General features: G+C 49.5%; 1 protein-coding gene across 42 annotated transcripts in view; it reads right to left on the bottom strand.

Moving 5' to 3' along the window:
- shot (dystonin-like protein short stop) overlaps window positions 1-17,440 on the bottom strand; it is a 629,765-nt gene that overhangs the window by 341,964 nt on the left and 270,361 nt on the right. For 31 of the 42 annotated variants that reach the window (XM_069303965.1, XM_069303953.1, XM_069303955.1 and 28 more), the window contains exon 1: window positions 12,833-13,444. The exons of 5 other annotated variants lie outside the window; for them this stretch is intronic. In XM_069303965.1, coding sequence (XP_069160066.1) covers window positions 12,833-13,184 — 352 coding nt within the window. In that variant the 5' untranslated portion in view covers window positions 13,185-13,444. Of the gene's footprint in view, window positions 1-12,832; window positions 13,446-17,440 lie in introns of those variants that run through there. 6 more of the 42 variants (XR_011222655.1, XM_069303972.1, XM_069303959.1 and 3 more) reach the window with 1 other exon arrangement.

A 17,440-nucleotide genomic window follows, 5' to 3' on the forward strand; every position in this document is an offset into this window, starting at 1 on the left:
CCTGGTAGGTCGCAGGGTCAGTCGTCACTGAACAAGTATGGTACTGAACTGGTCGCTGAACACCCTTACCTCATACCCTCCTGTCGTGGGTATGTGGGCCTGCGGGCCGCTCCAAGCAACAGCCTGGTGGACCAAACTCTCAAGTCGAGCCTGGCCTCGGGCCGGGCTTGAGGAGTAGAAGAACCCCCAGAACCCCACCAACCAGGTATCACCAATAACAAGGATCTTCATCAGAAGCCTACCAAGGTATAATTCAACACGACCATCAATATTATACTTTACACAGACATGTGCTGAATAAAGTTATCTGAATGCAAATTACGCTATCAATATTAAACTATATAATCTTGACTCCTTGTCATTAGACATTACCGCTCGTGGTGTATTGTTTCAACCCCTCCCCCCTCCCTCTCTCCCTCCCTCCCTCCCAGAGCCTCTCACCTCCCCCCCCCCCCCGAGCCTCTCTCCTCCCTCCCAGAGCCTCTCACCGTTCCTGCTTCATCATAACTCAGTTCCCAGACACTCGCCCTCTATAATCAGTGAATCACCTTCGCTCCTTGTCCAAGCCCGAGGGATCCTTTCCCTCTTGAAGTCGTGCCCCAGACGTGCCCCAGCAGCAGAGGGCAGCAGAGGGGCACATCACTGAACGACGTACTAAAAGTAGAGGGCAGCAGTTGTGAGGAGGCCTCAACAATGAGCTGTGAGCGGTGGCCGCGAGGCGAGGCGAGCACAACTCGTCGACTCATTGGTACAAGCTGGGACTCGCGGCCACGTCAACGCTCAAGTGACTACAAAAATAACTCCTTCGCCAACACTTAACGTTCAATGATCCACACTACACAATGGACACTACGCTCGCTCACCAGCCTTTATTGGCATTATTATTATTAATGTGGGATGAATGAGTGACAGGGCGGTGTATCTGCCCTCAGATGACGGAAGCTCCGGCTGGCCAACAACTGCACCTCACACCACCGCTCCCCCTCGCTACGATAACAAACACAACCTCTCTCTCTCTCACCCGCGGTAATAAGCAAACCATGAAGCTACTCAACATGGCTTCCCTCGAGGTGGCACGGCTCAAGCCGCCACAAGGATGAGGCATTAGGAGCGAGGGTGGTAATAAGCAGCAGGGACGAGGCCGTAGCCATAACATGACCTGAAGGCTGGTTGATAAGAGTGACGGGAGGAGACATGAGAAGGGCGCCGCCCCTCGGAGGTCTCCCCCACCATCGCCTGCCGTACATGGCTCATCAGGCCCGGACGGGCGTCTCCTTGTCCTCTCTCTTGCCTGTGGTCGGAGAGCTGGTATGGTGAGGGTACAAAATTTAAATTTTGCCCCGAGGGGCGAGTTTACTGGGCAGCGCCACTCATCTTGTGAGTGGACACACCGCCATAGCAGCATGTACAACACTCCCCAATAGGAAGAAAACAGCTGGGTTGTTCATCGGTACAGTGGTGCCCGTCCCTCCTGCTAGTCTGTATCTCCATACCTTTGATATTCTTCCTTTATTAGTCACCGCAGTCACATGCATTACTTCTCTCTCTTCTCCGCTTATCACTTCTCAACCTCCTCTCCTCTGAAAATGTACATTTTCCTAATTTACTTTCCTCGACCACTTTCCATTTTTCGTCCCTTCTCCCTCTTATTCTTAACCCTTTAGTGCTGTCTGTGATTCACTTGAGCGGCCTACAGGGCCACATACCTGCTTGATGGGGTTCTGGGAGTTTTTCTACTCCTCAAGCCCGGCCCGAGGCCAGACTTGACTTGTGAGAGTTTGGTCCACCAGGTTGTTGCTTGGAGCGGTCCGCAGGCCCACATACCCACCACAGCTCGGTTGGTCCGGCACTTTGTGAAGAAAACTATCTTGTTTTCTCTTGAAGATGTCCACGGTTGTTCCGGCAACATTTCTTATGCTCGCTAGGAGGGTGTTGAACAACCGCGGACCTCTGATGTTTATACAGTGTTCTCTAATTGTGCCTATGGCACCTCTGCTCTTCACTGGTTCTATTCTGCATTTTCTTCCATATCGTTCACTCCAGTATGTTGTTATTTTACTGTGTAGATTTGGGACCTGGCCTTCCAATATTTTCCACGTGTATATTATTTGATATCTCTCGTGTTCTGTCTAATTGGTACATTTGTTGAGCTTTGAGACGATCCCAATAATTTAGGTGCTTTATCGGGTCTATGCGTGCCGTATATGTTCTCTGTATTCCCTCTATTTCAGCACCTCTCCTGCTCTGAGACACAGTCATCTCCTCGTGTTTTCTCTTTAACTTGCCCTCATCCTGCCAGCCTTGACCCCCTGCTGATGTGCTCACATTGATCATAAATTAAGGCCAGCATCTCATTATCCATTCTAACTGGCTCTCTCCCTCCCTCTCTCTCTCTCTCTCTCCCTCCCTCCCTCCCTCCCTCCCTCCCTCCCTCCCTCCCTCCCTCCCTCCCTCTCCCTCTCTCTCCCTCTCCCCCTCCCCCTCTCTCTCTCCCTCTCCCTCTCTCTCTCTCCCCCTCTCCCTCTCTCTCTCCCCCTCTCTCTCTCCCCCCCCTCTCTCTCTCTCTCTCTCTCTCTCTGACACAAGCACTCATCCACTACAGGTGTTATGAAGTAACCGTAGCCGCCTCATTACCGTCTCCATTGTTACTATAATATGTGAGGGTCTCCTTGGGTTACCGCCTTACAAGTGAGGTGGTCCGGGTCAGGCAGGAGCACCCCGGGCAGCTGGCATTAGGTTCCTCAGACTTCCTAGATTTATTTCATTTACCTATTTATTTATCTACCTCTATTTATTCCACTCATTTATCATGCTACCTCTTTTTACAATTTAATATGTACACGCGTGTGTGTAATTACCTAGTTGTGCTTGTGGGGGTTGAGCTCTGGCTCTTTGCTCCTGCCTCTCAACTGTCAATCAACTGTTGTACAGATTCTTAAGCCTATTGGGCTCTATCAAATCTACATTGGAAACTGTGTATGGAGTCAGCCTCTACCACATCACTGCCTAATGCATTTCATTTGTTAACTAACCTGACACTAAAAACATTATTTCTAATGTCTCTACGGCTCATTTGGGTACTAAGTTTCCACGTGTGGTTATCTTGAGGTTATCTTGAGATAATTTCGGGGCTTAGCGTCCCAGCGGCCCGGTCCTCGACCAGGCCTCCTTTTTTGTTACAAAGAGTGTGCCTCCTTATTTGCGTACCATCCGTTCTAAATAGTTTATCTTTATCTACCCTGTCAATTAGTCTGAAAATTGTATAGGTAGTGATCATGTCTCCCCTAACTCTTCTGTCTTACAGTGTCACGAGGTTTAGTTCCAGTAATCTTTTATTGTGGATCATACACCATCCTGTCCTCTTAAAAATAACGCCCCTTTGGCTGGTATGCGCTATGGCCAAATTTGGACGTAATTTGAAATTAAATCGACTCACAAAAGTGATGTACTGTTCCGTTTTCTGTTTGAGTCGTCCGGCCGACTCTGTAAGGTTAGAATAGGTGACTTTCAATTAACGTTTTGATCATACCCAGCTGAGCTGTGTGTGCTGAATCTCCTGCATTAAGGTAATGACGGGCCATCAGCAGGTCCCTGGCCACCTGCCACTACCATGACTAAACTACCGGTAGTTCTGCTCCACAAGCCCGCCCTCAGGCAACACTTCTCTTGGAATAATTTCTTCTGAAAGGCTACTGCTAAGAGCGGCCTTCACGACTACAATTCCATCACAACCTGATTGATCCAGTTGCCTCTTGAAAACCTCCAGGGTGAAGAATCGTGGCCCTCTGACGTTCAAACAATGGTCTCTGACGTGCCTATGGCACCTCTACTGGGTTTAGTCTGAATTTCCTACCATAACTTTCGTTCCAGAAAGTTGCCATTTTGGTGCATACCTGGAACCTGCCCTTCCAGTATCTTCAAATGTACATTGTGTAATACTTCTCTTGTCTCCTTTCCGGAGATTTTGATTCTATTGTGCACATATCTCCATTCCTTCCATTTCATACATCTCTAACCTGTTTTCAAATGAGACACGAGTACCGAGCTGTATTCAAGACGGGAATGCACAAGTGATTTCAAAAGCAGGAGCACGGAAGTGCCATCCCTGGATGTGAAGATTCTCATAATCTAGCCTATCATTTTCTTGGTTGATGCTACATCTGCTTGGTAATGCTTACTAATCGTTAAGTCGTCGTTATTCCCAGATCCTGTATGTCGTTTTCTCTCTATGAGAAGATCTAATTGCGTCTTGTATTCTGTATTCCGTTAAAGCTCTTCATTTTCTCCGTATCTAAGCATCTGAAATTGTACCACGGTTGAATATCGTAGTATTTTATATTGCTCAGTAGACTTTACTGATATCTGCTTGTAGCTTTCTAGTGTCTTGTACCGGGATCGTTTCTATGTTGCTTTTGATATCGTCTGCAAAAGATGATACGTGATTTATATTTTTGTCTAGGTCTGATATTAAGACGGGAGAGTTGTCCCTGTACCCGGAGTGTCTCAGGGTACAGAGCTTTGTACTGTTGCTCTCCGTGACCTGCTTGACTGGAAAGTGAATATCCACCGACCCATTTTTCATGTTATATTGTTCTCCTGGACCTCATTGTATAAGCTTGATCTTCCTGCGGGCCGCTCCAAGCAACAGCCTGGTGGACCAAACTATCACAAGTCAAGCCTGGCCTTGGGCCGGGCTTGGGGAGTAGAAGAACTCCCAGAACCCCATCAACCAGGTATCAACCAGGTATCTCCACAACGCCAGCGGCCACAGCCCCTTGGAAGGTCAGTTTGCAGCATTAGTAACGTCTTCAACCTTCAAGAAACGTAATATTAAGAAATGTAGATACGGACTTTAATGTTCCTTATCTACACAGTTTCATAGTTTAGCCTAATAGCGGGAGTGATGAGAAACTGTGTTGAACCGTAAGTAGAGAAGTTAATAATAACGAGGGTGTGGGCGCAGAGAACAAATGTTAAGTGTCACCTTAATCTGTTGCCTTAATTAGACGAGGTGCCCCAGCCAGACTGAACACGAGCCGACTCGCTTACTTGTAGTCTGGGTCACACCGTGTTGTTGTTGTTGTTATAGATTCAGCTACTCGGAACAAGTTCCAAGTAGCACGGGCTATGGTGAGCCCGTAGTGGACTTATCTGGCACAGGAGCGATGCTGAATCGAGCTTGGTCACACCGTGTTTACACTCCCTATTTCCAGCTCCCTAAACCTGTAGTGCCTGCCGGATCCTGGGATCCCTTGAGAGGTGGTCCGCTGATACTAGCAAGACGACACCCCCCTCCCCCAGTAAATCTTGTGCCAGAGCACACGCGATAACCGCGCTGCTGGCCAGGTGTCGACACCCTCTACATTACCGGAGTACACTCTTAAAACACTAAACAGGGCCTGCGAGACATTACTACTTTTGCATCTTTACATTATCGAATGTCAAACATTGTGGGCAAGAGTGGCCACACTGCCGTAGCAACCTAACACCGGGCTCCTGGTTCAACACTGACGACGAACGAACGTCTAGGAGCCGCAGGATCACGTTCTGTTTCGCGATTTTGGATTTGATACTGTCATTTGGCATTCTTATTCAACGGTCCGGGTTGTTACGAGGCCTGGCGCACATATCGCCTTGTGTCACAGGATAGTGGATAGATTTCTAACGTTTTCTGGCTGGTTCTCCCGGCGGGGTGACGGTGTCCGGCGCCGGCTTGGCCGAGAGGTGGCGGGTCTTGGTGGGCTCCTGGTGTGCCCTCGGCCGAGGTGGGCGGCTGGCTTCTGTTCTGCCAGAGGGCACTGGATGACTTTTGGGTTTTAGTTGAGGGCCGAGTCTTTGGTTTGGTACCCAGTGTTCTCTGTGGGGCGGGGCCGGTGCTTGTCACCCTGAGGAACTCCTGGGGCTCCCCAATCATCTGCCTGTCTGAGTTTATTGGCCGCGAAGCATATTAGTTTCTGCTGATAAGAGACTTTCATTTCGTCATTAGGCTTCGCGATTATCCCTTCACGGTTACGCCGGGGCGCATCCGATCCCATGGTCGTCGTCGCCCCTAGATCAACAACAACCTAACACCGTCAACTACCTTAGAGTTTTCCCGAAGTAAAAATGGAGTATACTATTCTTTTCAACCTCCGAAATGTTAGTGACCAAGGTAAATGGGCCAGAGTATGTGTAGAGATCTGAGGGTGTCGTAGGGTGAGGCATGGTGCGGCTGATCACACCTCACCCTACACGCCACCTATCAGGCGAAGGGTTCCCTCCACTGGTGGGACCCACACATGCTCGCTCACGCGTCACCACGACATACTACCATCCATCATAACTAACCCAAAACTATAATAAGACAGTATACCTCCCGTATACATATAGCAGGTAGCCGCCAACTTTACCAGAGGAGACGTGATACCCGGGGCAGAGGGCAGTACACAGTGACTAGATGCAGACAACAGTGCCAAGGGTCTCGTCACGGGTGCCAGCCCAGACCTCCCTCAACTCCACCAGGTATGACCAGCGACAACAGTACCTCGCCTGCCAGGAGAGACCGCCTATTGTGACTTATACTGAGCGTTGTTATATACACCGATATTGAAATGCTTTAATCACACTCATTGCACCCAAATTTGGACGCCGGTGTTCGTGGCGTCTAAATGGAGGCGCATGAAGTTTGAGGACGAGTTGTCACGATAAGCTCTTGCAGTCAAATTGTATCTTCTTGTCGCGTAGGGATGTTTAGATGTGTTCCGGCTACCGGGCGTGTTGCTGCGTGAACAACAGCTGACCTCTGCCCTGACCCCCATTACCCTTATCGAACCGAGGGTCAACCTCATCATCTTTGATAACCCAGCGTGTCCATTATACAATTACTAAACCAAGGTCTCTGGTGGTGGAAGAATATAATTAAGGGTTTATGGGGCAGCCTGAAGGCTATGATAAAGCAAGGTTCAAGGGCCAGCCTGAAGGCTATGACAAAGCAAGGTTCAAGGGCCAGCCTGAAGGCTATGATAAAGCAAGGTTCATGGGGCAGCCTGAAGGCTATGACAAAGCAAGGTTCAAGGGCCAGCCTGAAGGCTATGACAAAGCAAGGTTCAAGGGGCAGCCTGAAGGCTATGATAAAGCAAGGTTCATGGGGCAGCCTGAAGGCTATGATAAAGCAAGGTTCATGGGGCAGCCTGAAGGCTATGATAAAGCAAGGTTCATGGGGCAGCCTGAAGGCTATGATAAAGCAAGGTTCATGGGGCAGCCTGAAGGCTATGACAAAGCAAGGTTCAAGGGCCAGCCTGAAGGCTATGACAAAGCAAGGTTCAAGGGGCAGCCTGAAGGCTATGATAAAGCAAGGTTCATGGGGCAGCCTGAAGGCTATGATAAAGCAAGGTTCATGGGGCAGCCTGAAGGCTATGATAAAGCAAGGTTCATGGGGCAGCCTGAAGGCTATGATAAAGCAAGGTTCATGGGGCAGTCTGAAGGCTATGATAAAGCAAGGTTCAAGGGGCAGCCTGAAGGCTATGATAAAGCAAGGTTCATGGGGCAGCCTGAAGGCTATGATAAAGCAAGGTTCAAGGGGCAGCCTGAAGGCTATGATAAAGCAAGGTTCAAGGACCAGCCTGAAGGCTATGATAAAGCAAGGTTCAAGGGCCAGCCTGAAGGCTATGATAAAGCAAGGTTCAAGGGGCAGCCTGAAGGCTATGATAAAGCAAGGTTCAAGGGGCAGCCTGAAGGCTATGATAAAGCAAGGTTCAAGGGGCAGCCTGAAGGCTATGTAAAGCAAGGTTCATGGGGCAGCCTGAAGGCTATGATAAAGCAAGGTTCAAGGGGCAGCCTGAAGGCTATGATAAAGCAAGGTTCAAGGGGCAGCCTGAAGGCTATGTAAAGCAAGGTTCATGGGGCAGCCTGAAGGCTATGATAAAGCAAGGTTCAAGGGGCAGCCTGAAGGCTATGATAAAGCAAGGTTCAAGGGCCAGCCTGAAAGCTATGATAAAGCAAGGTTCAAGGGCCAGCCTGAAGGCTATGATAAAGCAAGGTTCAAGGGGCAGCCTGAAGGCTATGATAAAGCAAGGTTCAAGGGGCAGCCTGAAGGCTATGATAAAGCAAGGTTCAAGGGGCAGCCTGAAGGCTATGATAAAGCAAGGTTCAAGGGGCAGCCTGAAGGCTATGATAAAGCAAGGTTCAAGGGGCAGCCTGAAGGCTATGATAAAGCAAGGTTCAAGGGGCAGCCTGAAGGCTATGATACAGCAAGGTTCAAGGGGCAGCCTGAAGACTATGATAAAGCAAGGTTCAAGGGCCAGCCTGAAAGCTATGATAAAGCAAGGTTCAAGGGCCAGCCTGAAAGCTATGATAAAGCAAGGTTCAAGGGGCAGCCTGAAGGCTATGATACAGCAAGGTTCAAGGGGCAGCCTGAAGACTATGATAAAGCAAGGTTCAAGGGCCAGCCTGAAGGCTATGATAAAGCAAGGTTCAAGGGCCAGCCTGAAGGCTATGATAAAGCAAGGTTCAAGGGCCAGCCTGAAGGCTATGATAAAGCAAGGTTCAAGGGCCAGCCTGGCGTCTGCACTAAGCCAAGGCGTCTGTGGGAGTCTGAAGACTAAACGAAACAAACGTTCCTATGCAAGAGGAAAAAAACAATAAAAGTCCCAACAGCTGTTAGCGTCTCAATTATATTTTGGGTTTCTCACGCCCCTTGGGAGCAGCGCTGCGTGGATAATGAGGGGAACACATTACACAGGCGGCCACCACATCACGTCACGCTGCTTCATGACATCATACAGCTCCTCGTCCCTCCACCTCCTCCTCGCCAGTCACACATTATACCATTAGGGCAGCAATATCTCCAAGACACGCTGAGGACCACTAGGCCTCAGTGTGACATGTGGCCGTCCCGTGCTTCATCCTCAGTGTCAAAGGGTGACCCCGAGGCAGCACCAGTGTGGGTGTTGTAGCAGGTCACCCCCTCAGTGTCCCAGGGTGACCCCCGGGGGCAGCACCAGTGGCAGGTCACCCCCTCAGTGTCCCAGGGTGACCCCCGGGGCAACAGGGGTCTGAGGGCCCCGACAGGTCCCTGCCGTTGGGGACACAGCGGCCGCGCCCCGCTGACCAAAATAGCGGGTGATGTGAGAGAGCCGTTGACACTAAGATAGCTTTGCTCCGTGAAACGTGGCAACAAAGTTCATCAGTAAGAGCACTCTGATCCCCTCGTCGCGGGGAAAGCGATGAGGTCATGCTCCGCCAACAGACAGTAATAGCAGGAACACTAGAATGATTTGATTGGCAAGACTGTTGTTGGCGGCGGCCAGCAAGCCGTATCACGACAATCTGGAACTTCCTGCAGGAACCTCTTCAATCACGACTTGAAGTTAACTTCTGATCCGGTATTAGGTGATAGGAATGGCACGGGAGTGGTGTCAGCTAACACTAATCTCGGCAGAGTTGTTCCTTAGATAAAGCTCTCCATCACTCAGTCTCCAGGAGACTATATCTGTGTTGATACCTGGTTGATGGGGTTCTGGGAGTTCTTCTACTCCCCAAGCCCGGCCCGAGGCCAGGCTTGACTTGTAAGAGTTTGGTCCACCAGGCTGTTGCTTGGAGCGGCCCGCAGGCCCACATACCCCCCACAGCCCGGTTGGTCATATCTGTGTTCGCTTTACATCAATGATGTCATGAGCTCTAATTACCCGTGTCGGCACAACGAGGTAAACTAGAGTAGGAGACAGGTGCCAAGTGAGTGACCAGGGATGCTAGCATGGCGGTAGTGCCTGGGACCAGTGCCAACCTCGTGAGGCAGCTTGTAGTGACCGGACCCTCCCCCACCTCCCCCCCACCCTAACGTGTCTTTCGTGGTGTCAACACACGTCTTGGCAGAGGTGAGGGGGGGGGGCGTCGCCCTACACTACCTGCATCACCAGGACGCTTAGCTGCCCCAGCACATGTTCTTAGTTTACATAGCGAGTGATGGTTCCCTCCCCCTCCCCCCCCTCCCTCCCCCTCCCAAGCTCAATCTTGCCAGATGACGCTCCTCCTATTATATAAAGCGGTCCTCATATTAACTCTGAGCAAACGAGAGAAAGGACATTGATCAGCTTGCCTCGGTCTGAACACTAGTTATCAAGTGTGATGTATCATTCAGGGATCAGGTAGTGCCAGCGTTAGAGCCAGGGGTGTGAGGAGTGCCAGACAAGAGGGGGGTGTGTCGGCACTCCCAGACGCCTGATACCGCTGCCAGAAATCACCTCCATCTGGTAACCGCCTCTACCTCACCTTCCTCCACCTCCAAGGCCGCTCTCCACTTCTCGTACTGCCACAACTGATACTGCGCCCGACACCTTAAGATACCAACACATAACTAAGTGCCAAGTAACGTTCTCCTGTGTAGCGTCAAGACATCTCAACACGACACTGTCACACCCCCAAATTAGCAACGCTGCCCGCCTGCAATCACGACTTCTCGAGCGACAAGGAAAAAGTTAACAAGGAGCCCAACGCCCGCGAGACCAAGCACGTACTGGGGAAGGGAAGTGTTTTCTCGCAGCCGTGAATCACTCACAGTATTTTCCTGTCCAGTACCTGACCGGAAGAACCACTTAAGCGTGTATCAACGCGCACTCACGCCAAATGACAATTATAAATAATAAACGAACAATGTCTTTGCACCGCTGAAGGAAATGCAAAAGAAAAGACAAATGATCTGGCCTTTCCAATCAGGGTCATAAAACGCAGCTTATACAAGTGTGCCTCCACAACCACCCCGCCACAGAGGCACCTTGAAGAGCCCTGGCACCAACACACACCTCAGACACACACACACACACACCTCAGACACACACACACACACCTCAGACACACACACACACACACACACCTCAGACACAGGAGGAGAGTCGTGAGTGCCATCATCATAATAATACACCTGGTGTCATGTGCCTCCACCATTAGTCTCCGCCAGTGCACACAACGAACTTGAATTTTTTTGTTATTATTATTATTATTATTATTATTATTTTCTACCACAGACGTGGCCACACATTTACAATCCTTAGCAGCACATATACATTTTCTTCTGTCCTCCATAGACAGGGTTAGAGATCTGTTAAACATTTAGTTCAGTGATTTATTGCACAATCAACCACAGGTGATTGTAGTGCTTTTAAAATGCTAATGTAACCAACATACATGAATACACAGTTTATGTCTGTCCTACATAAACAGTGTTCGAGGTGTCTTTTTACATAGCGTCATTAATTTGCGTTTACAAAGGTGAAATGGAGAACTGTGGAGTGGTAGTGAACTAGCAGCACCGTCTCACAATGGCCAAAGTCCCGTCTAATGGCTGGACTTGAGGAAGGAAACCCCAGACGTTGAGAAACACGGCCGAGAAGGAACGAGTGTGGGTCTCCCGAGGGAGGCACCACCAGGGAAAACATTATACTCTCCTCCCCCCACTGACTCACGCCCGTATGTAACACAATATTCACAATTAACTTCATTAGCATTCATACAAATGTTATCACAATGACAGCACATTCACCAGGTTGTACAGTATCACTTTTTTTTAACAAACGAGTGTGATTTTTTTAACAATCGTCGTCCTTTGAAAACTAAAGTGTATTCTCTATGTAGACACTCGTCCCCATCCGCGTCCCCCCCCCCTACCACTACCCACCAATAGCCTAACCCTTTTCACACTTACCTCACCACCACCTCGCTACTCCCCCCCCCCTCCCTCCCCTCCATGAAGCCACGCCAACCATTTCCCGTGTAGAGCGGCTACAACCTCCCAGGCTGGTGTAGACCAACTCTCACAACAGTTATGAAGACCAGCCACACCCACTGCTATCTGCAGCGATTAATGTTATTAAATAATTATTGAAGTTAATAATTAAACCCCTTAAGTATTAATAAGGTGCATCAAGCAGAGCAGGAATACTGCGACAAGCTGATGTGATGAATGAACAGTAGCAGCTGCTGCTACAGGCTTCACCTTGCTATAGGTCTATCACACGTCCTCACCCATCTACCTGACCCTCCGTCATCCGGGCCCTTCAGCACAATACTAGAGTCTCTCACCCTCCCAATATTCGACTCCAATGAGCACTCGAGCCACCCACAGTAATATGACACGCCAGGTTGTGTAGCGTGCCCATTCACAGACTGCCTTTTGTGACTGAATGAGCCTTGCTTGCATTTCCTCTGGTGAAGTGGTAGTCAGACCCTCTCATCCCTCTTAAACAATTAAGTCCATCTCTCATGGGTAGCTGTCAGCGGTTGACTGACTGCCAGTGGTCGGTACAAACTCCTAAAGTTACTCTCAAAATAGTCGAATTTTATTAACAATAAAAAGAGAGATTTCAGACAACAGTAGGAAAATGGACATATATACGAAGGAAAATTTATAATTTAGAACAAAAAAGTTTCATTCAAAGAATAAGCTCCATATCATATAAAATACAAAATTAACTTGATTTTTTGTGTATTTACTCCGAAAACGACACAAATATTTAATAAGGTCTATCAAAAAAATCTATTTACAGCTTTCAGAAGAGTCCAAAATTATATTTTATTAAAAATATAATATTGTAACTGCACTGTTGTGAGGACAAGTTGCCTGTGGCCGAGTGTCAAGCTTATGTTATAAAGCGCTAAATAACACATCGTAGATCACTGGCTGTATAAATAACTTTTATACAAATTCGTTTATTCTGAACATATTCACGTTACACTATACTTCGATGACTCCCTCACCGACACACTCAAAAGAAACAATCACCATCTGGGATGGTGACACAACCGACTCGCTGTTGGTCGACTCGCTATAGGGCGCCGGTCATAAAAAGGGGTAACTTACTGTTTTTCATGGCGATGTCTACCTCCACGGAGATGCCCTTCATGCGTCTGATCCGCTGTGGGTCGTCGTCCTCTGCCTCCTCCTGCGGGGTGTAGCCCTTGATGTTGGCGATACTCCGGGGAACACTGTTGTACATGTAGGCTTGTTTCCTTTGTTGTGGTGGAGTGTGTAAGGTGGCGTTGCTCAGGAGTTTACGGCCTGGCAATGGAGAGCGGGAGGCCGGGGCTCTATCCACGGTGGAGGCCGGGGCTCTATCCACGGTGGAGGCCGGGGCTCTATCCACGGTGGAGGCCGAAGCTTCCACCGTCGAGTGCCGCCCCATCTTGCCCTCCGGAACTGCCAGTCTATCCATCGCTTCCTCCTCTCCAGCCACACAATATGTTGGTACACAGCTATTACTGTCACTGGTGCACAACTTACACTAATGTGGCGATCCTCTTCCAACTGATACAAACTTCTTTAAGAATGAAATTGTTGCTCATTCTGTGCACACACTAGGAGAGTACTTGTACCTGCGAGAGGTAAGTAGGGGTTGTGTTGAGGGGGCGGGAGAGTGTGGGGGAGGCGAGTGGTGTGGTGTTACTCCCGTGGTGGCCGCTCTGGGACTGCCGTGGCTTGTTCACTCAGGATATGACATCAACTCGACATCATTCCAAAAGGGTTACCTAATGTCGTATCTAACATCACGCCATTCCATTACTCATCTCCTGCAGCAAATTTTGTATTGTAGAACACAATTTTTTCCCTCTAAATGTGATAAAACTTACGTTGCAAGAGCTGCATTTGGCGGTAAATGCGAAGCTTGTAGCTTGTCGTGCAGAACATTAAATAAGAAAAATGTAAAACTTGACAACTGGGGTTATCAAAATGCCGCTCTGAGCCCACGATAACAAATCTGTTGCATTACTGTAATTCCCAGCAGTGGGACGGTGTCAGAGAGGGAGGACACACCACTCCCCGACCCTCCGCCTGCCCGCATACTACACCTCACAATCTTACAGTAAGCAAGATTACCAGCTGTTGAAGAGCTGTTGAGGAGCTGTGAGTAAGATGTTCTGGGACCGTCTGGGACCCGAGAACTAGGGTTGTGAGGGCACGACTGGTGCCCAAGACACCACAGGAGACCAAGGCATGCCACAGTCGCCGCCCGCCGCACCAACGTAAGCCTGAACCTCTTAGTTCCAAGCCTGAACCCTTTTATCATCTCTCCATAGCGTTAGTTTAACATTCATTATCCTAGGACCACACCATGGAAGTATATTTAGTGCCGCGCATACATGGAGTAGTGACTCGAGTCTCGAGACCTCGGAAGTGGTAGAGGTGGTGGTAGAGGTGGCGGTGGTGGTGGTGCAGGTGGTGGTGGTGGTGGTGCAGGTGGTGGTGGTGGTGGTGGTGGTGGTGCAGGTGGTGGTGGTGGTGGTGGTGCACCTACCTTGAGGTTACCTTGAGGTGCTTCCGGGGCTTAGTGTCCCCGCGGCCCGGTCGTCGACCAGGCCTCCTGGTTGCTGGACTGATCAACCAGGCTGTTGGACGCGGCTGCTCGCAGCCTGACGTATGAGTCACAGCCTGGTTGATCAGGTATCAAGGTGCAGGTGGAGGGGGTGGTGCAGGTGGAGGGGGCGGTGCAGGTGGAGGGGGCGGTGCAGGTGGAGGGGGCGGTGCAGGGGAAGGTGGTGGTGCAGGGGGAGGTGGTGGTAGTGCAGGGGAAGGGGGCGGCGCAAGGGTAGGTGGTATGCGAGAGACGCACCAATCTTCCAGCAGCAGCAGCAGCAGCAGCAGCGTCGGTCACTTGGCAGCTCCAGCACACACCACCCACCCTCCCACACCCTTACGAACACGCCAAACTTCATTATCGACCCAACCTCTCCATCCTCGACAAACTAAACCATCTCTCCAAAACACTTTAGACCTTAAGAGATCCAAGAGTTCTTAGTCTCTTTGAAGCGCCAACCTAGTGCACATCTTCCGCTCATGCCCTCCACACGCATGAATGATTCCATGCAAGGTCTCAATTGACCCCGAGCAAGAGTCCGCTTGTCGGAGGAGGAGGGGAGGGGGGGGGGGGAGGTCTTAACCAGAAGCAGGTGGCGGGATATAGTTAATTCAGGAAACCGAGGTGACATTTGTGCACCGGCGTGCACCCCCCCCCCCCGGTCAGCACCATCACCCCCCTCCCTCATTATGGTATTATGGTATTCAAAACTGAACACACACACACCAAAGGGACCAAAGAGCCAAAGCTCAACTCCCGCAAGCACAAATAGGTGAGTACACACACACACACACACACACACACACACACACACACACACACACACACACACACACACACACACACACACACACAGGTCCTCGCAGCTGAGTGGACAGCGCTCTTACGTCGTAGTCCTAAGGGCTAGGATTCAATTTCCGGTCTAGGCAGAACATTGGCATCTTTCATCTGATGCCACTGTTGATTGATTGATTGATTGATTGATAAAGATTAAGCCACCCAAGAGGTGGCACGGGCACGAATAGCCCGTAAGTGGTACAATTTTTTGTTCAGTAAATCTTTTCATTGTTCTGATGCCACTGTTCACCTAGCAGTAAATATGTACCCGAGATCTGCTTAAGGCTGCATCCTGGGGATTGGTGTGTGAGAGAAATACATGTAGCAGATATAACAAAGGAAAATAGGTTTGGGACCAGTACATTAGACAACCGATGATTAGAAAGGCGGGGTCCAAGATCCTGCAGGCACAAATCACAAATACACACACAGCTTTATTTAGCAGGAATGCTTTACTCCCCTTCCCCCCCCCCGCCCTCACTAGGATAATCTTCCACACTGGTGGCTTCACCTCTCGTGAGGGTCAGACTACACCAGTAGCAGTGTTCATGGCTGACAGTTCACTAGGGGCGTAGTCCAAGAAGGTGTTCTTAGGTAGCCAAGACCCCGCTGACATTAACCTAGGCCTAACAATTACTGATAGCCATTATCGTATATTCCCTGATGACACTAATAGTGTAATGACACACTCACAATTCCCGCCTGCACTGTACCCTGAACGTGGCCCAGCTCTAGGCATAATCTTCACTTTCCCACCACGTCTTCACCACTAGTGGCAGTTACTGTATGGTGAACACATACGACCTGAACCCTTCACGAACCCATACATCAGTCTGTTCAATGTTGAGAGGAAAGGTGTCAGCACACCTTACCTCTCAACACCACACACCTGGTGAAGGAGAGTAGCGCCTCACTGGCTGCCACACCTGCATCCCACAAGCTCTTCTTTTACTCCCAAAACATAATACAATTACAGGTGTACCGATGTATCGTTGGTATCACTCGTTAGTGGATAACGGTAAAATGTTGGTATCAGTACATCTCTAATTACAGTACAAACCATGTGTGTGTGTGTGTGTACAACACACCCAAGATCTTGTTGCAGTTTTGGTGTCAACCAATAAATATCAGACGGTATATATACAGGACACCCAAGTGAGGGCACGGCCAACCAACTGCACATGACACAAACATGTGTGGCCAAGGGTCACCCAGATGCATACTAAACTGGCAGACTGATTCACTGAATCGACAAATAATTTATCTGACCCTACAAAAACTAATCCAACCTTCGATTTAGATTAAGAAATGTCCGCTCTACTCCTTAATAAGGTGGCTCAAAGAGGGTCACAGGACTTATCATTAGAGAACGGAAGACACTTTGCCTGCTATCTCATGACCAGATGAGTGTCTATAGAAGCTACACTCACCTGCACTCCTGGTCATGAGCGCGCACAGTCATGAGCACGCACAGTCACATGTGGGCACAAGCAGGCACTACGAACATGTAGTTGCACAATCTGTCGAGGCTTACTAAGCATGTCGATGCTTACCGACCTGATAAATAATGCTGCCTTTAATTAGGGTCAGATGGCTGGCTTTCCCTTCTCCCCGTCACAATGCACTAACCGCTGCACAGTTCTTGTAGACTCAGCTACTGGGAACAAAAAGTTGCAGGTAGCACGGGCTATGGTGAGCCCGTAGTGAGTGGAATTACCTGGCACAGGAGCGGGGCTGTGACTGGGGGGGGGGCTGCACAGGTAACACCGCACATCTTGTACACCATCCAGGGCGCCAGGTGCCACGCCCACTAGGTCAACACCACTCTGCCTCTCCTCCAACAAATACAAACATGCGCATGGACAAATCTTTGAAGCTAATTCGATTCAACATTTTAAATGTAAATATGATAAAAAGCAAGATAAATGAGTCATTTCATTCCTCTAAAAATATTCGGAAGGCGGGGCCAGGAGTCTAGCTTGACCTTGCAAGCACATGTAGGCGAGTACACCTAGGCCAGTACACGCACGCACGCACGCACGCAAAATAGACCGCTTGTCTCTCATGTTACCACATTCCTTATATCATATCTCACTAATTTGTTCATAATTGTCACTGTATATTTCTATTACAAAATACACAAATTTACCCCACCTGTCACACTTGTTTAATAAAAAAGACGGTGAAGGTTACAGCCGAACACCTTGAGGTTACCTTGAGGTGCTTCCGGGGCTTAGTGTCCCCGCGGCCCGGTCGTCGACCAGGCCTCTGGTCAACAC

This window comes from Procambarus clarkii, chromosome 51, assembly GCF_040958095.1.
Source record: "Procambarus clarkii isolate CNS0578487 chromosome 51, FALCON_Pclarkii_2.0, whole genome shotgun sequence".
Classification (NCBI taxonomy): domain Eukaryota; kingdom Metazoa; phylum Arthropoda; class Malacostraca; order Decapoda; family Cambaridae; genus Procambarus; species Procambarus clarkii.